This window comes from Lissotriton vulgaris, chromosome 5 (genome assembly GCF_964263255.1).
Source record: "Lissotriton vulgaris chromosome 5, aLisVul1.2, whole genome shotgun sequence".
Taxonomy (NCBI): domain Eukaryota; kingdom Metazoa; phylum Chordata; class Amphibia; order Caudata; family Salamandridae; genus Lissotriton; species Lissotriton vulgaris.
Genome location: NC_141693.1, coordinates 441,460,578 through 441,477,463, shown reverse-complemented (window position 1 = coordinate 441,477,463; position 16,886 = coordinate 441,460,578). Strand labels below are relative to the sequence as shown.

The window sequence follows — 16,886 nt, the reverse complement described above, 5'->3', positions numbered from 1 at the left end:
GATACCATTTTAGGAGCAGCTAACAGAACAGGAAAAAGAAAAAACAGTCGTGTTTTCCTTTTTTATCATTTTACATTACCAACACAATTTATATACTGCACGGTACAAGGTCAGCTTAATCCGGTGCAGAGATCCCCGGTGCAAGATAGCCTTGTCTTTGCAAATAATTTGTATGGACTCCTAAAACAGGACCAAAAGCTCTGAATGTGGGAGAACGGTCAACCAATGTTAACTATTTGATTGACAGTTACTCATCATGGAACCCAGAATCGAGGATCGGAAGTAAAAAGGAACTGTACTGCTACATGTGTGAAAAATGCTTGACGACATTAATGTGATGGATAGCAGAGATACAATCAACTTTGAGTACTCCCAATTACTGTAGGACAAACTATGCAAATCGGTCACGGCCAACTCCAAAAAAGACAATTAATCTTGAGCCACTGAGCCGTGTACCCTATAAAAGGAAACACTGACATCCTAGACAAGTTTAATCTTGTTGAGCGTTACTGGGCAGGTACTGCTTCAGTTCATAAGTAACAGCACTTAAATCAATCTAAAGCACTGGTAAAATAAGGCCATATTCCATTTCATTTTTTTTAGACCTTCTGTGCCATTACAAAGATATGTTGATGCATAAATGTCCCTTTGTTAGATTAGTTAGGAGCAATAAAGCTAGTAGTCCGATAAAAACCATTAACATGTTATGTAAAAATTTTTTAAAGCGTAATGGTTACTCCAGAGAGTGCCCACGCTAGGATACTAGTGGGTGTTCAAGGGGGGATTCCAAGGCTAACTCAAACTGAAAGAATTTATATTCCATTAATCACCGGACATTTTCTCATCCCTAGATGAACCACTGGTAAGCCATATTGCGTAACTTGCTTTCTCTAACAAACAAGCATCAGCATGGACAAAATAAAAGTCTTGCCTAAGACAGCGCTATTGTCTTTGCCTATAGCCATGCTGTACGGCAACACAATTAAAGAAGAGGTGTTGAAGAAAGAAGTTTTAGATCTGTGATCAACTCACACGATCATCACAACTGTCATAGTTTTTTGGAATGCTCTTTGGGTTTTGTGAAGTTCTAAAAAAGTCAGAAGTATTTCTTAAAGGTAGGTGTGATCTTGAACCAGATTTTTGACTCCTTCACAATTCGCTGTGTGAATATGGCCCCCTGTATCGGTAAGCGAACACAATTCTTAGATGCAACTAGCGTGGTGAAGTGAGGGTTGTATAGCATTATTGGGTACGTGTTATGGCCTTCTGATAAACATACCTTTGGAAAGTCCCTGTGACTCACCTGATTCATTTTGAACTCTTGTTGTGTTCTGTAAAATTACACACAACAAAGAAACTTCGTTTATGACATGTGCCCTAAAAAGAAAAACAAAGATAAATGATATATGTAGGCGTCTAAATAAAAGAACACATAGGGAGAGATGTTACAACTTTAAACATGGCCTGAAACCCAAGAAATCTGCTTACCTGTATTTTTGTAAACATTTTCACCTACATTATACTGATTATATTTCAGGCTTATGCAGTGCTGTCTCAAGTCACTGTACCAAAGGAAAATGCACATTAAAGCATTTTCAGGAGATTTTAATCAATGGACGGTTTCCTAACTATTAAGCCGGAAAATATACTTTTATAAACAGAAGGACGGCTAGTATTAAGAACCAACGTGCTTTAATTTATCTTCAGATTAGGACAAAACTCAAAATAACTACATCTGCCATTAGTGACTGTGGGGGGAACAACCATAATAGGTAGCGAATCAACAAGTTGAACCAGTGGCTGCCAGCTAGCTTCTTTCTCTGATGTGTGGTGTCACTATCTTCTTATTAAAGCATAAAGAAACTCAAAATACAACCTTTAACAGACAGAATGTGAACATTTTCCAAATGATTAGCTTTGTTCATGTTCAATGGTAAACCGAACAGAAAAACAGATCATAAGGTAGATAGACAGATAATACTTGCCTCCATCTGTTTATTAAAATCTTTACTTTCAGGAGCAACAAACAGGAAAATCAGCGCGAGTTAAGTCTCCAATGAAGCATGTTTAAAGAGCATTCACCAAAATTATCCACCAAGTAAAAAAAAAAATCTAAACATTTTTAGAAAGATTCTCCTGATGAGTTTGAGTACCCGATAACGTTTTGTTTAATTTTGAGCCTACCATCCAAGATCGGGTACCTTTGTCAACAATGTCAACTCGAGTCAGAGCCATGTGGGGGTGTCAGCAGGGTAGGGGTAAACCATATTTTTTCACTGGGCTTCGGAAGTATCTCATTTGTAACATTTTATAGAACTGCACAATTTGCCTTGGTAGACTTTTTTTCATAAACTAGTAATACGCATTTTGTTATAAACCAGCCCAATACAATAGAACAATTACACTATCTATATTCAATCACCATGCATCACAAAAAGAGAATCTAAAGCAGGGCAATATCAGTCAAGCACAAAGCACACAACAGCTTATCCAGCCCTCCCAACCACATTGCCAGGGTTATTATCCCCGTGATCCATCCATTACCCGTATCGTTTGGTTTTCAGCTTCTCAATTAGCAGTTCCCGCAGCCAACAATGACACAGCAAAAGGGGACCCGAACAAAAAGTCGAATATTTCCACAACTCTTGAAGACAAATCACAAGGTAATCCTATAAGAAATCAAGAAGGCCACCTTTCACTGAGTTTCAATTGCCTGTCCATGCCCACAATGTTCCATGAACAGATCTGAAGCTCATCATTTTGATTAAGACCACCTTCTGATACGATTAAATTCTGCAGAATATGTGCCGTTCAGAAGCAGAAATATTGTCAATCAATCATAGTTATCAAATTAGAGTGATCGCTGGTAATGAAGTGATCAGGTCCCTTAAAGTTACTTTTGCCCATCAGAAGTGGAATGATGAGGGAAATGTTTGGCTCAGTTCTTTTTCCTTAATATTTTCTGATACTTTGGTTTTGAGTTTACGAGACTATGGCATACCATGCTGCTAGTTGATCTAAGCAGCCCAGTCCCCCTTTTCTCAACTGAATTTCCGACTTCAGAGAAGCAGTCCTTTTGTCAGGGTATCCGGGGTGACACAAGGTGCCTACTCTCAGAGCAAGGTGGTCTGGAAGCACACAATGATAAAGACCATATGGACTCTACATTTAAGCAGGAGGATAGCACATGTTTCAGACACGTAGCCTACAGTGCCACAGTGGCACCAGGAACAAGCACGTTCAAAGGATTTGATTTTCACCAGAGGGTCTCAATGAAAAACATCCCTCTCAGAGTCTGTGTAGAATATTTGGAATAAACAGGGGCAAAGGAATCAGCAACACAGATGGGTTCAGCTGCTTGCAGAAAACATTAAGGAAGAAGGTAAGATTGTTACATGGAGTAGTGTACGAGCTTCGGAACCTTTTTCCATCCATTCAAAATGGATGTTTCGGATAATTCGAAACTAACACATGGTCGCTCCCAGTGCAAAAAACGCAAGGCTCTTTGGCACTTTTTCCCATATTTATGAACAAAGGAATTATGCAAACTAAGTCAACCTTAGCTACAGCTGATGGCTAGGTGAAACTGAAATCTAAGAGCAACATTTTGGCTCTTTTAAATAACAGCATTAAGGAACAAGCAAAGAAGAAGAGATACATTAAAAGATCCAAAAGTAAAAGAAGAATTAAAAAAGGCAGATGAAAACTAAGCTTTAATAACCTTCTATGATGCACTTCTCTGGTGATGGAGTTGTCTCCTCCAGAGATTACCAGGCTGAACTAGATCTATCTATGACATCTGACTTAAAGCAAGGGAATATTTAATTTGTAAATAAAGCACAAGTGGCTCTGAATACACAAGATACATTAAAGATTGAAACACATAATCTGAGTATTCCAGTAATAGGTTCCCCAACAACTTGGCAAAAGGAGGAATAATTTTGATCAACGGAAGTCACTGTGAAGCTACAAAAGGTGAACTACAAACCAATCAAGTCGAAAAGAAGAAATCTCCTTAGACCCCTCACAATTAATTTTCATTCGAACAAGTCCACATTTTCGGATGTCCAAAACGTATGGAATTTAAGAAATATTATAAAATAAGAAATTACCCAGTCAAAGAATAAGAAAATTGCAGCTCCTCGTTGGTCGACAAATGTAATAGACCTCACCTCTTTACAGGTGATGAAGCTCTACTAAAATCGAGAAAGTATCTTGAAGTTGCTGCCCTTATGCACGCCAATAAAAACTATTTATTCGGTGGACATAGAAAGGATTTAATTCCCAGATAATAACAACTTGAACCGGGCAAGAGTAGAATTCTGGTTACATTTGGCAACTGAAACAGGTTGTCAAATGCGGATTTCTTTAGGGAAATTGGATATGACACTTATCTTATGTCACCCACACAGAGCTAGGAAGAAGAAAGGCCAGTTAAAGTGATATGCAAGTCTCCTGAGAACATGCACCCTACTTAAGTTCTACAGCCCTCCAGACAGACCTGTATTCTCTAGCTCGATCTGTGAATGCGGAAAAAATCCTTCAGGAAAACAGATAAAAAGCTCTAGAACAGCAGCAATTAGGGCAGCTTCTAATGGAACATGACTGGTAATAAAACAGTCCCTTCAAATTCACGCTTTGTTTAGCAGAAATCATGCTCTAAAACTTTCATGGAATATAGCAGGAATAGATTAAAGTAAAATAAACTTGCTTATTTCTCAGAATTTCCCCTTAATCTGTCTTCAAGAAACCTGGTGAGGAAATGCTTTAACAGTTTACTCTTATTACGTCTTTAATTGTCCAGCAGTGGCAACAAAAAGTGATCATGCTAAGGAAGCCTAGATATCTTACTTTCGACAAAGTTTCATTGAAAATTTCAAACAATACCCACAGAAAGTAAGTACCTTCAAGTTTTAAAGATTTTAATGCCACTCATGCTATTTCCCCATGGAAAATCTCTAAATATTAAGGGGTCTATTACGATGTTGGTTTGTAAGCCTCCGACCGATCGTCGGAGGCTTACTGACTGGCATGGTAGGTTTACAGTCCGACAGCTGAACTACAATGTCGGCAGTCGAAGTGTAAACCAGCTTGTCAATCCGAATGGCATATGACGGGCTCAGGGAGCCCGTCGGCCACTGAGAAATCTCCACATAATCCCTTACCGAGGGCGTTTTCCCAGTCGTGATTATGATTTCAGTTTCCGACAGCCTTTCCATGTCGATCTTTCTGGCATGGAAAGGCTGTTGGAGAGCGACTTATGGGGCCCCTAGCAGGGCCCCCTTCTCCCCAGGCTCTCCAGTTGTGAGCCGGGGGGCACCTATGGTACGCCCCCTGTAAGTCCCTGCAGGGATTTAGAGAAACAACCATTACTCTAGGGGAGCTTGTGCTGCAACTGGTTCCCAACTGCCACACACGCTCCCATCGGGAAATGTGCGGTCGCAACATGATAGCGGTGTCAGGACCGCCGACCGGAGGTTAGTCGGTCCGTTCCGCAACTGCAGAAATAAGGCCCTTAATATTTGTGTGTCCCTGGGAAGCTACAATTATGGCATTTTGAAGGAAAATTGTAAAGGAAATAAAGGAAAGAAAAAAAACAAAGAAAAAAATCCATGAGATCCTAATTACAGGCGCTTTTAATGTAAAAATCTTAAACTGTTTGCTGGAGGTCAATCAACATACTGAACTAGAGGAGAGTTGAGGAACATTGCAGTCTACATTTCCTAATCAAAGTATCAGTGACAGAAGGAGTGTTCTCCTTCTGGAAGAGTTAAGCCTCTTGGGTATCCCATATTTGAACAACCGGAAAGAATCTGACGTTCTGGCAAAGGGGACTCGATATGGCTTTCTTTGCTCCACCATTTTTGATCATGCTAGAACCTCCTTTGCAATATTTCACTTAGTAGCATATTTCTCAGTGGTAGGAACGCCATAAAGTGATCACACTATGTTAAAATAATCTCCTAAAAGTGTGAAGGACGGGTCACAGCGCACCTGTTCTGGGATGGCGGAGATTAACACAAGAAGAAATAAAAGGTAATAAAGTACTTGAAAGAGAAAAGGAAACAATGAAACAGCACAGAAGATCAGTTCAGTCAAGCAAACTGATCCGCTCTGGATCTCCCTGCACCAAGCTGCTTCACAGAATAATGCACAGGATTTCTGGAGCATAACTGCAAAACATCCAGCATAAAAAGGGATTTGACATCAAATGAGATTCCATTTACAACCTGCTAGGATTACGTTACGGTGCTGTACAAATAAAATAAGGCCACAAGCGCTTTTGAAGTTCTTCCACAAAGCTTATAAGTTGTTCAGACACCCTCTTATAATCAAATAGTAAGATTATGAAAGCAAGAGCATTGGCGGCAATGGGCCCAGATGGATTTCCTATTTTGACGTTGAAAAACAAATCAGATTTGTGGGCCAATTGTCTTTCTTTCTTTACATTTTGCTATTCAACTGGCCACTTGACAAAATCCTGGAGGGGGACTGCTATCGTCACTATGCATAAGAAAGGAAGTAAGCTGTTCCAGTGAATTATAGGCAGATCTCATTGCATGCGTAAATGGGAACAGGAAGCAAACATCATTCCCCTCAAACAGTCTGGTTCTAGAGCAAAGCGGTCGGTTATTGACAACATAGCAGTTCTACAACTTTTATTAGATGTCTGCCTTGAGACCCTCCGGGTAAGTAGATCGCTCTTTAAATGTCTATGATTGATTGATTGATTGACAAGAAATAAGTCATATTTATATACAGATTTTATTGACTTTTCAACTGCATTTGATTTTGTGGAAAGACAGACTTTATGGCACAAATTATCTGCGCTAGGGATAACAAGTAGTTTATTGCACCTGTGGCTGTCCTTGCATTCTTCTACTAGGTGTAAAAGTCTGTTGGGGTGGAGTTCAAGGTCTTTCCAATTCTATCCCCACACCACAGGGTATGAAGCAGGGCTGCATGTTGGCACCTCCATTTTCTTTGTACCGCTCCGATTTCCCTTCCTATGTGCATGAAGAGAAAAACTATCCCCCAAAAATATGGATGTGTTCTTGATATGGATTGTTGTTATATACTTATCTTTCTTCATATTGGCCCATGTACAAGATCGCCATTTCAGGGGCAAAAGGGCAGCCCATCGCTGAACCCTTGACTTGTAGGAACATTTCAAAGTAGGCACCAGTCCTTCAGATTATAAAACAGAAGACGGCCGGACAACAAAGTTCGTAAATACTGTCTGCCAATCTTACTGAGCCAGTGATTGGATATTTATAAGGTTGCACTGCTAGGGACAGAAAGTGTGGTATTGTTTTTTATCCCTAGTTGCATCCTTCCTCTTTATCCCTGGCTCGGGGTCAACGCGTTTCGAACCACAAGACGATTCAGGGTTCTCCTCAGGACACGGACTGGATGGAGCCGTAGCTGTAAGCAATCATAATGGAATCTGGTGTAAGTATTGGTAGCAATCACATTACGGTTTACTATAAGACTCTATAACCGGTATGTATAGATACCTGGATGTAGTGTTCATGGTCTCGGTGAATGGGGGCAGCAGCCTCACTGAGCACACATTATCTGCGGAGAAACAGGTATATCAGTGAGTGATAACCTGTACCTGCAACAGACTAGTAATCTCACAAGTGGCCGGGGCTAGAAAGGAGATCATCCTACCTGACTTTGTGTGACAGTCATTGCGTTTGTTTGGAAAGAGAGACCTCGCATGGAACGTGGTATCTACAGAGGGACATTATCACTTATAAAAACATTATCACTTTTGAGCGGGCAGTCATGTCGTTACTCAATCGTCTGGAAAACCAACGGACTTTTGTTCCTACTAATCTTACAAAAGATCAGAGGGAAGCCATCCGTGAATTAAAGAACCAGCAAGATGCCATTATAAAAGACCGGCAGATAAGGGGGGCGCTGTTGTCCTATGGTCCAAGGAACTATACAGAGCTGAAGGCAGGAGTCCCGTGTATAACCAGGAATGGTATCGCCGAATCACTCAAGACCCTACCATCCAGATAACACAAGAAATCTCCCTACTGGTAAATGATGCACAGGAAAAAGGGATACTTGGCCCCAAAGAAGCCGAATACCTCGTCAAAAGGTATCCCCGTGTGCCCCACCTATACTTCCTACAGAAAGTGCACAAAGATGCTACAAGACCTCCCGGACGGCCCATCGTGTCCGGGTGCGATTCGGTCCTTGAACCCATTTCCCAGTTCGTCCATGTGTTCCTCAAGCCACTTGTAGTCCAGGTACCATCTTATCTCAGGGACACTATGGACTTTATCAACAAAGTCAAGGGGCTCAAATTTGATTCCAATACACAGTTGATGGTCACGATGGATGTGTCATCTCTGTACACTCAGATTCCACAACAGGATGGACTTGACGTCATTGAAATCTGCTGGGAAAAAAGGGCTCGCCCACACCGAGTGCCTACAGACCTCATCGTCTCCTTCGCTTCTCTAGCGCTCAAAAGAAATTTCTTTACCTTTGAGGAAGAAATGTTCCTACAAGTCAAGGGTTCAGCGATGGGCTGCCCTTTTGCCCCTGAAATGGCGATCCTGTACATTGGCCAATATGAAGAAAGATATGTATATAACAATAATCCATATCAAGACCACATCCATCAGTGGCTACGATACATAGACGACGTGTGGTGTATCTGGAGTGGTACACCACAGCGGCTGGAGGAATTCCATATGTGGCTTAACAACCGAAGCCCGGACATCAAGTTCAGTCTCTGCTATGATGCAAAAGCCTTACCGTTTTTGGATGTGGAAGTCAAGATAACTTCAGATGGACTTGCATGCACTCTTTTCCAGAAAAAGACGGACAAAAACAATGCTCTAGATTTTAGTAGCTATCATCCCAGGAGTCTCAAAAATAATCTCCCATACGGGCAATTCCTGAGGGTAAGGCGGAATTGTTCCAGAGTCCAAGATTTCGACGCCCACGGCGAAGCCCTGGTCAAAAAACTACAGGAAAGAGGATACCCTCGTAAAATGCTCAAGCACTCCATGAAAAGGGCCAGATGAACCCCAAGGGAACATCTATTAGAAAAGAGGCAACGATCACCTACGCAGCGGATGGTATGTGTGTCCACGTTTGGACCCCATACCCACCCTTTGCAGAAAATCATACGTAAAAACTGGCACTTGGTGGAAGAAATCATGCCTGACATTGGTTCACCACTCTTCGCCCTCAAAAACAACCGGAGCATAGAACAGCTGATTACATCTACAAGTCCCCAAAAGAAAAAAAGATACCCAGAGCACCCTCTTTGGCATGAATCCAGTGAAGGGACACCGCAAATGCGGTACCTGTTCAGTTTGCAATCTCACGATGGAAGGGTCACTGTTCACTGATGGAACTAAATTTTGGCGACACGAGGCGCACACCAATTGTAAAACCAAAAATGCAGTATATGCCATTAAATGTCCTTGTGACAAAGTGTACATTGGGAAGACTACACAGGAGGTGCGACAAAGGATCATACAACATCGCTCCCGAATTAATAATAAAGTCCTGATAGCGCCACTAGTGTCTCATTTTTTACAGAACAATCACCATGCCCACGACCTGAGATAGACGGTGCTGTCAGTTATCAAAGGCGGCAGTGGAGATCCTGAAATACGCCTTTCCCAAAAAGAAGCATACCTAATTTTGAAATTTGACACAACCACATCAGGACTCAATCAACTTTCTGAAGCAAGCAATTTATAACGCAAGAGTCCTCGTTTTTTAATGTGAGCCACTTTCGCTCAGAATGTCTGTGACTGTTTTCTGCTATTCCGTGCCAGCCGTGCAGGGCAGCCCTCCTTTATCCCTCTTAAACACACACGTCTCACCAGCGGCACTCGGGCCAACAACCACTGCCAATATGTCCCCCAGCAGCAACTGGGCTAACAGTACTCGCTTCCCTTATGAGCGTAGATAACACTATAAACACGCCCAGTAACTATGGTCTTTCCCCAATCATAAGAACAGGCTTGCGGCGCCATACATACGTCCCCCAGCAGAAACCGGGCCAACATTACTCGCGTCCCATATGAGCGCAGATAACATTTTTAATACTAGTTTTCCTAGTGTCCAGACACGCTCAGTAACTACGGTCTTTCCCTATCACAAGAACAAGCTCGCAGCGCCATCCATGACATTAAACTATGACCACCAGCATCCTCAGCGTGTAGTCATGCCCAACTAATATGGCTACTTTATATCATCCAAACTGGCCTGCGGCGCCTCCACGCCACTTGCCGGATGATCGAATGAGGAGAAGAAAGCTCGCCGCACGAGTAAGTACATGCTTCACAGTACGCCACTCTGTGGGCTGCTCTCGCCTCACGGCTCCGATATCTAAACGCTCCCGCTTGCGCTTCATCGCGCTCACTCTGAATGCTCCTCTCTGTATTCTCTCATACAGTTAAAATCGAATCCAACTGAACCTGAACCGCTGGACCGCACGGCCACAACAATTTGTTTTGCGGCCATCCGCCTGAAGAACAGGTAGGAGGTTTCGCCGTCCTGTGCGAATTGGACAGCAGCAGATGCAGATTAAAATACTTACACACGTTTGCATATGTCCCTCTGCAGATACCACGTTCCATGGGAGGTCTCTCTTTCCAAACAAACGCCATGACTGTCACACAAAGTCAGGTAGGATGATCTCCTTTCTAGCCCCGGCCACTTGTGAGATTACTAGTCCGTTGCAGGTACAGGTTATCACTCACTGATATACCTGTTTCTCCGCAGATAATGTGTGCTCAGTGAGGCTGCTGCCCCCATTCACTGAGACCATGAACACTACATCCAGGTATCTATACATACCGGTTATAAAGTCTTGTAGTACACCGTAATGTGATTGCTACCAATACTTACACAAGATTCCATTATGATGGCTTACAGCTACGGCTCCATCCAGTCCGTGTCCTGAGGAGAACCCTGAATCGTCTTGTGGTTCGAAACGCGTTGACCTCGAGCCAGAGATAAAGAGGAAGGGTGCAACTAGGGATACAAACAATACCACACTTTCTGTCCCTAGCAGTGCAACCATATAAATATCCAATCACTGGCTCAGTAAGTTTGGCAGGCAGTATTTACGAACTTTGTTGTCCGCCCATCTTCTGTTTTATAATCTGAAGGACTGGTGCCTACTTTCAAAATTGTTGTTAGGCATTGTATTAATGTAATTCACTTACCTTTCTGTTATGTATTTTTGGTTTGTTTGAAACTCAGTATTGATGATGTACATATTGAACACGTGTATATATTGCGCACATTGTTTTCTGAATGCATTCTTTATTGTTTGATAAACTGTCTTCTTTCAATGACATACAAAAAGAAAATATAAAAATTCTAGAAGAGAAAAAACATTAAAAAAACTCTGACCCCTCAGTACTTGCAGGCTGAGTGTGATCAAATTTGAAACAAGTAAAACCTGATTGGCTATCTTTTTGTTTGGCAGTTTGTAGTGGTCCAAGCCAGTCAGAGACAGGACCCCAACCTTCCCTGTTGCCCCCCTTGGAGAGATTAGACATGCAAGACGGTCAGCTGTCATGAGTGTGAACAAAACCATGAAGGGAGGGACTAATGTGATCCATATGCCACACAAAACAACCGGATTTTGAAAGCCACTGTAAGGAATCAATGTAAGGCGAGGGGCGGAATCAATGCCCCTAGAGGAGATACAGCATGTCTCAGCATGCATGCTGCTAGGCTCAACCTAACAAAATGGAGAGATCAACTCAGTTCAGCTGGAAAGAATATTCTGAGATGCCAAACCAGTTTCACTGCTGTGGCTTAAACGTAAACGGAGCTTTGAATGGTACAGGGAAATGTACAATACCATCCTAAGGCTACTGAATTAGCCACGGAGTTCATAGTAAAAAGCAAATCTGAAGGTGTGAACATAAGCCTGATTCAGTTTAAACAATTGAAAAGAATCATGACTGAGATGCTCAGAAATTCTATAAATAATGTATATCTGTAGGTTGAAGATCACAGCCTCTACGATGCAAAGAAAGAAGCAAAGTAACAGAATAACACAAATCCAAGGCAGCAGCCCACAACAACTGCCAGTCTGTTTCTATCCTAAACATGATGATTCTGGTCAAATAACTATATTTTATTAAACTAAAACCGACAAGCAGGTAGTAATGGATTTGATAAACAAATCTGCAACTGCAACATTACGGAAATGTCAGAATTCAAACTGGAATAAGAAACACCAATAATTTATGTCCAGTGAAACATAAGCTAGATTTTTAGGAGAGAAACAGAAAGAAGAAACCACGTTAATATAGCCTGTAAGCTTTTTACTGATGAAATTTGACAGATATATTAAGTTCAGGCCACTGCTAATGGAAGCACCTGAAGAAAACATCTCACCTGGAAGAAGGCTGGCATTGCATTTTATTGTATAGTTTGTATAGTGCTTCATACCTGGGAATCACATTTCTAAATCCCTTTCAAAGCGAACTGCTGCAATGGTGCAGAATGAGTTTGTCATATATGAAGGAGTAAGGTGAGCTGTGAGAAGTTCAGCAATGTGCTCCAAACAAGATATGACAAACTGGTAGCTGCTCATAGCATGTTGTGTTGCAGATAAGTGTGAATATAGATATGGCATACCTTCATGCACAAAAACAGCAGTGTAAACATGCAATGAGAAAAACAACAGATTTCCTCTCTTGACTGTCAATGCAGACTTAATGGCTTTGCCAATACTTTTTATCAATGCTGTTCAGCATCGGCAAAAAGGGAAAAGATACTTTCAGTAATGCAGTGTAGCACCAGCAAAAAACATACATGATATATATATATTTATATATTAACACGTTCCGTTTCCGCCTCAAGGCTCGCTCACTCCAAGCGCCCTCCCAAGCAGCACAGACACGGACCTGGAATTTCAGTGCAGTTTATTTCTTAATTTGCGTGCAAGTCGCCATAACGTTTCGGCTCACCCGAAGCCTTGTGTATATATATATATATATATATATATATATATATATATATATATATATGTTTAGAATGGTAGCAACAGACGAGCTTGAGGTGAAGGGAGGAATGGCTCATAAGAAGGTGTGAGGAAAGCAACTGACAAAAATGGGAGAAGTGAGCAACATGGTAGTAGTAGAAGGCTACAAATCAATCTAATAAAAAAAACTATGCCCTAGGGGAGGGACAAACAAACAGAGAAAAGAAAGACATTAGTTAATACGCAAGTAAATTAGATTGACATGAAAGCTAATCAGTGGTAAGAAATATGTTGGCCCAAAGATCACTGTAAGTGTCGGTGTTGTCCAACATAGGACATCGGCAGCAGACAGCTAAAAAAAGGGTGTTGGCATTCTAAATAGAAAATAGCAGACCATGAATTCAGTCTTGTAGGAGAAAATGAATCTAGGAGAAAATGAATCCAGGAATTAAATTATACTTATAGCGTAGCTTAGGTTTTTACTGAGCTGAGGATAATGGTGCAATTAGATAGTAATGCACTGGATTTAGTTGACTCCCCTTTGCCAAAATGTGAGAAACATGAAATGAAGATTAAACTTGCACACAGAACTAAGATATTTTTACAAGTGCAGTGAATGTAGCGCAGGTTCATGCTTTAAACAAGCATTGGCATAGCCAATAGGTCTTGCCTTTGGGACCTTATAGGTATTTAGTTATGCAGCACAATATCCTTACTGCAACAACATTAACTGTTGCATGGCAAAACGCTTATAAGGTCCCAAAGGGGAGACCTATTGACTATGCCAATGCTTTTTACAACCTGCATGCCAAAGAGGAGGAAAGTGGAGGAGCGAATACAAGAGCAAAAGAATGGAACAAGGAATGTTGTTTCCCTTCCAAACCATCACACCTGCAGTCATGCAATCCTTTCAAAATGGTATGAGAGCTGTGGCAGGTTGGATGGCCCAGAACTTCCTCCATTGCAATGTGACTAAAACTGAAGTCATGTTGTTTGGAGGGGCCACCCTGCTTTGGTCCCCGGACTGGTGGCCACTTGAGCTAGGACCTGTCCCCGTGCCAAAACAGACCATCAAAAATTTGGGAGTGCGCCTAGACCAAGCATTGATACTAAAAGACCATGTTAATCAAGTTACGGGAACCTGTTTCCGAGTAATTGGACTTCTACGACGTATTTTCCCCTTCCTAACCGACATCCATAGGAAGACGCTGGTACAAGCACTGGTCATCGGACGGGTAGACTATTGTAATGGTCTACTCATCTCTGCCAATCAAGAACAACTGTGCAGATTGCAAGTGGTGCAGAACACTGCAGCAAGACTCATCTTGAATGCCCCCCCCGGACCCCATCACGCCCACTCCTCTCTCACCTTCACTGGCTCCCGGTGAGACAATGCGTCAACTTTAAACTATGCTGTATAATGCATAAGTGTATTTATGGGTCCGGTCCCAAATACTTAAGAGACATTTTTGTCCCTTACTCTCCTGGACGTGCCCTGCGCTCCAGCAACACCATGTTGATGCAGGTGCCCAGAGTGACCAGAGCAAGACTGGGAGGCCGGGCCCCCTCACTCAAAGGCCCCTTGCTATGGAACTCCCTGCCTCCACAGCTGAGACAAATCCCTAATCTCCTCTCTTTTAGAAAAAAATTAAAAACATACCTTTTCACCCTAGATTAATTCCCTCCTGCTCTCCTACACTGTCATGCCCTAGTATGTTTCTTAACCCTTACAGAAGCTACGCGCGGAGATACCCCTTCGGGGCTGATTCAGGCGCGTTATAAGAAAATAAATAAATAAATGGCAGATGGAGTTCAAGTGGGAGAGTGAGTGAGAGAAGAGAGACCGAGAGGAGAGAAAATAAAGGGGAGCGAGAGAGAGAAAGAAAGAAGGGGAGAGAGTGAATGAAGGGGAGAGAGTGAATGAAGGGGAGAGAAAGAGAGGGACCATGGGACCATGTGAGCCGGGTGGACGTGCTAAAGCGGAGTTCTTGCCCCTAAGCAATTAATCCTGCATTAATCCTGGCGGAACCAGCGTCCAAGCGACTCCAAAACTTGCTGAAAGGTATGCAGTCCCAGCGGCACTGAAAACGAAGGGCAGCTGCAGGGTACCGAAGGGGGAAGTGAGCTTGAAGAATTAGTGGGGCGAGCTGCTTGCCTGACGCTGTAATGGAGTTGCCTGACCTCCGCGCTGAGGACAATTGAGGCGACCGGGAAAAGCTGAGCTTGCTGACGTTTCTGTGGCCTGTGAAGGGTGCCTGACCTCCGTGCAGAACGTTGCGAGGCCAGTGGAGGTGCGGGCAGGAAATGTAGAGGGCTGCAGGCGGCTGCCAGGTGGCAGAGCCTAGAGGGACAAAGTGGCAGCCACAAGCAGATACTAGCAGCGGGAACCGGCGGAGAGTGCAGCATCGTGGGGGGACTGTCCCCGTCCCCCGCAATCCTGTCTGCGTTGCAGCGGGTGTCCAATCTCCCCCGCGGTGAGGACAGCAAGAGTGCAATTGCTGCTAATGACCACAGTCGATTCTCTGTGAGTCCCGCGAGCAACGGTGGGGGAATGCGCACAGGCAGCACCACTAATTACTGGGAGCTGCACACCTCAACTGAGGATCATCAGGGCATCCACTACGCGCACTTTCACAGGGGCGGTGATACTTGTGGCCTCCAAGGGACTCTCAACTCTCAAAGACCCCGCGCCTGACCCTAAAATGGTGCCCAACACTTGAGTCGACAGCAAAATGAAAGAGGGCGCGAACGGCTTGGGGACTCCCTGCACCAACTGAACAGAGGCTGCCCCCCCCCCCTTCCCTCCCCCGCGGTGTGGCACCCTTCTCCCAGGAGCATCCTCTCAAGAACAGTCTGCATCCAGCAGAGGCCCTACGCTGAAACAATAATACTACACTGAACGCGATTCATGAGAATGATGCTTTCACTGATTGATTGGTTTGATGGGTGCCTCAGATACCACCCGTAATGGTTTGGTAACCCCGGACGGGGGAATGTATTACTTATTGTATGGGGTGGTCTATGTGATGTACCTGTTTCCATGTGCAAAGTATGCTAAGAAAATTGCAATAAAGAAAGTAAAAAAAAAAAAAACAATAATACACCTCTGTAGTCCCCTCAGACCCACGGTGACCAGCTTGCTTGGAGTTTGAGCCCCCTGGATGCAACGGATAGTGCTTATGCCCCTACAGACACAGATAACTGCGACAAGGAAGCACAGGTAAAAAGTTGAGCAATGTCGCAACAGAATCTGGTGAATGCCCTGTCTTCCTCATCTTTACCGTGCTCCAGGAGGGAGGTCTTTGATCCTAAGGCAAGAAGGGAACAACTTCGCAGCAGTGTTCAGAGGGCAAGAGAACCTGAACGTTGGCGATCCAGGGCCGCACAGTTGATATACGCACAGTTACTTGCTGGGAACGTAAACGGTACAGGAACACATCCTACCCCACAGCCAGTGAATGTTAGCAGCGAGAAACAGTGGGAGAAAGACCAGCGACTCACCTATGTGCTGATGCCCGGTGGAACTACCAAATAGCTAAAGAGGAGATGGGTTATGGACTCCTGCCGTCATCTACCCAGACGGACCGTGGGCAGATTTTCCCCTCGTCTCTACGTCTTATCTTCCTCCATGTTTGACATCAGGGGAGAATGCGCTGTCTACTCTTCTGGTGCCAACAGCTCCCGTCCCATTAAATAGGGCATACCTGCTTTGAGAAAGCAAGTGTTCGCAGAATCACTTTCAGTTCTAAACCTGATCTGCTGACTTTACAAAACTGACGTGCGCATCGAGTTAGTATTTCAGCAGCAGTTGGACAACAAGAGAATAGGAACTGCTTGGTGCAGAAGCTGAATTTGGGTGCAGGGGTACCATTGCATTGCTGCAAAGTAAAGCAAT

At 43.3% G+C, this 16,886-nt stretch overlaps 1 protein-coding gene across 3 annotated transcripts in view; it reads right to left on the bottom strand.

Annotated features, from left to right (window-relative positions):
- The window catches only part of PRDM2 (PR/SET domain 2), a 434,311-nt gene that overhangs the window by 300,112 nt on the left and 117,313 nt on the right, over positions 1 to 16,886 (bottom strand). For 2 of the 3 annotated variants that reach the window (XM_086921861.1, XM_086921863.1), the window contains exon 4: positions 1,304 to 1,377. The exons of the other annotated variant lie outside the window; for it this stretch is intronic. In XM_086921861.1, coding sequence (XP_086777987.1) covers positions 1,304 to 1,312 — 9 coding nt within the window. In that variant the 5' untranslated portion in view covers positions 1,313 to 1,377. The remainder of the gene's footprint in view (positions 1 to 1,303; positions 1,378 to 16,886) is intronic. 3 annotated transcript variants of the gene reach the window in all.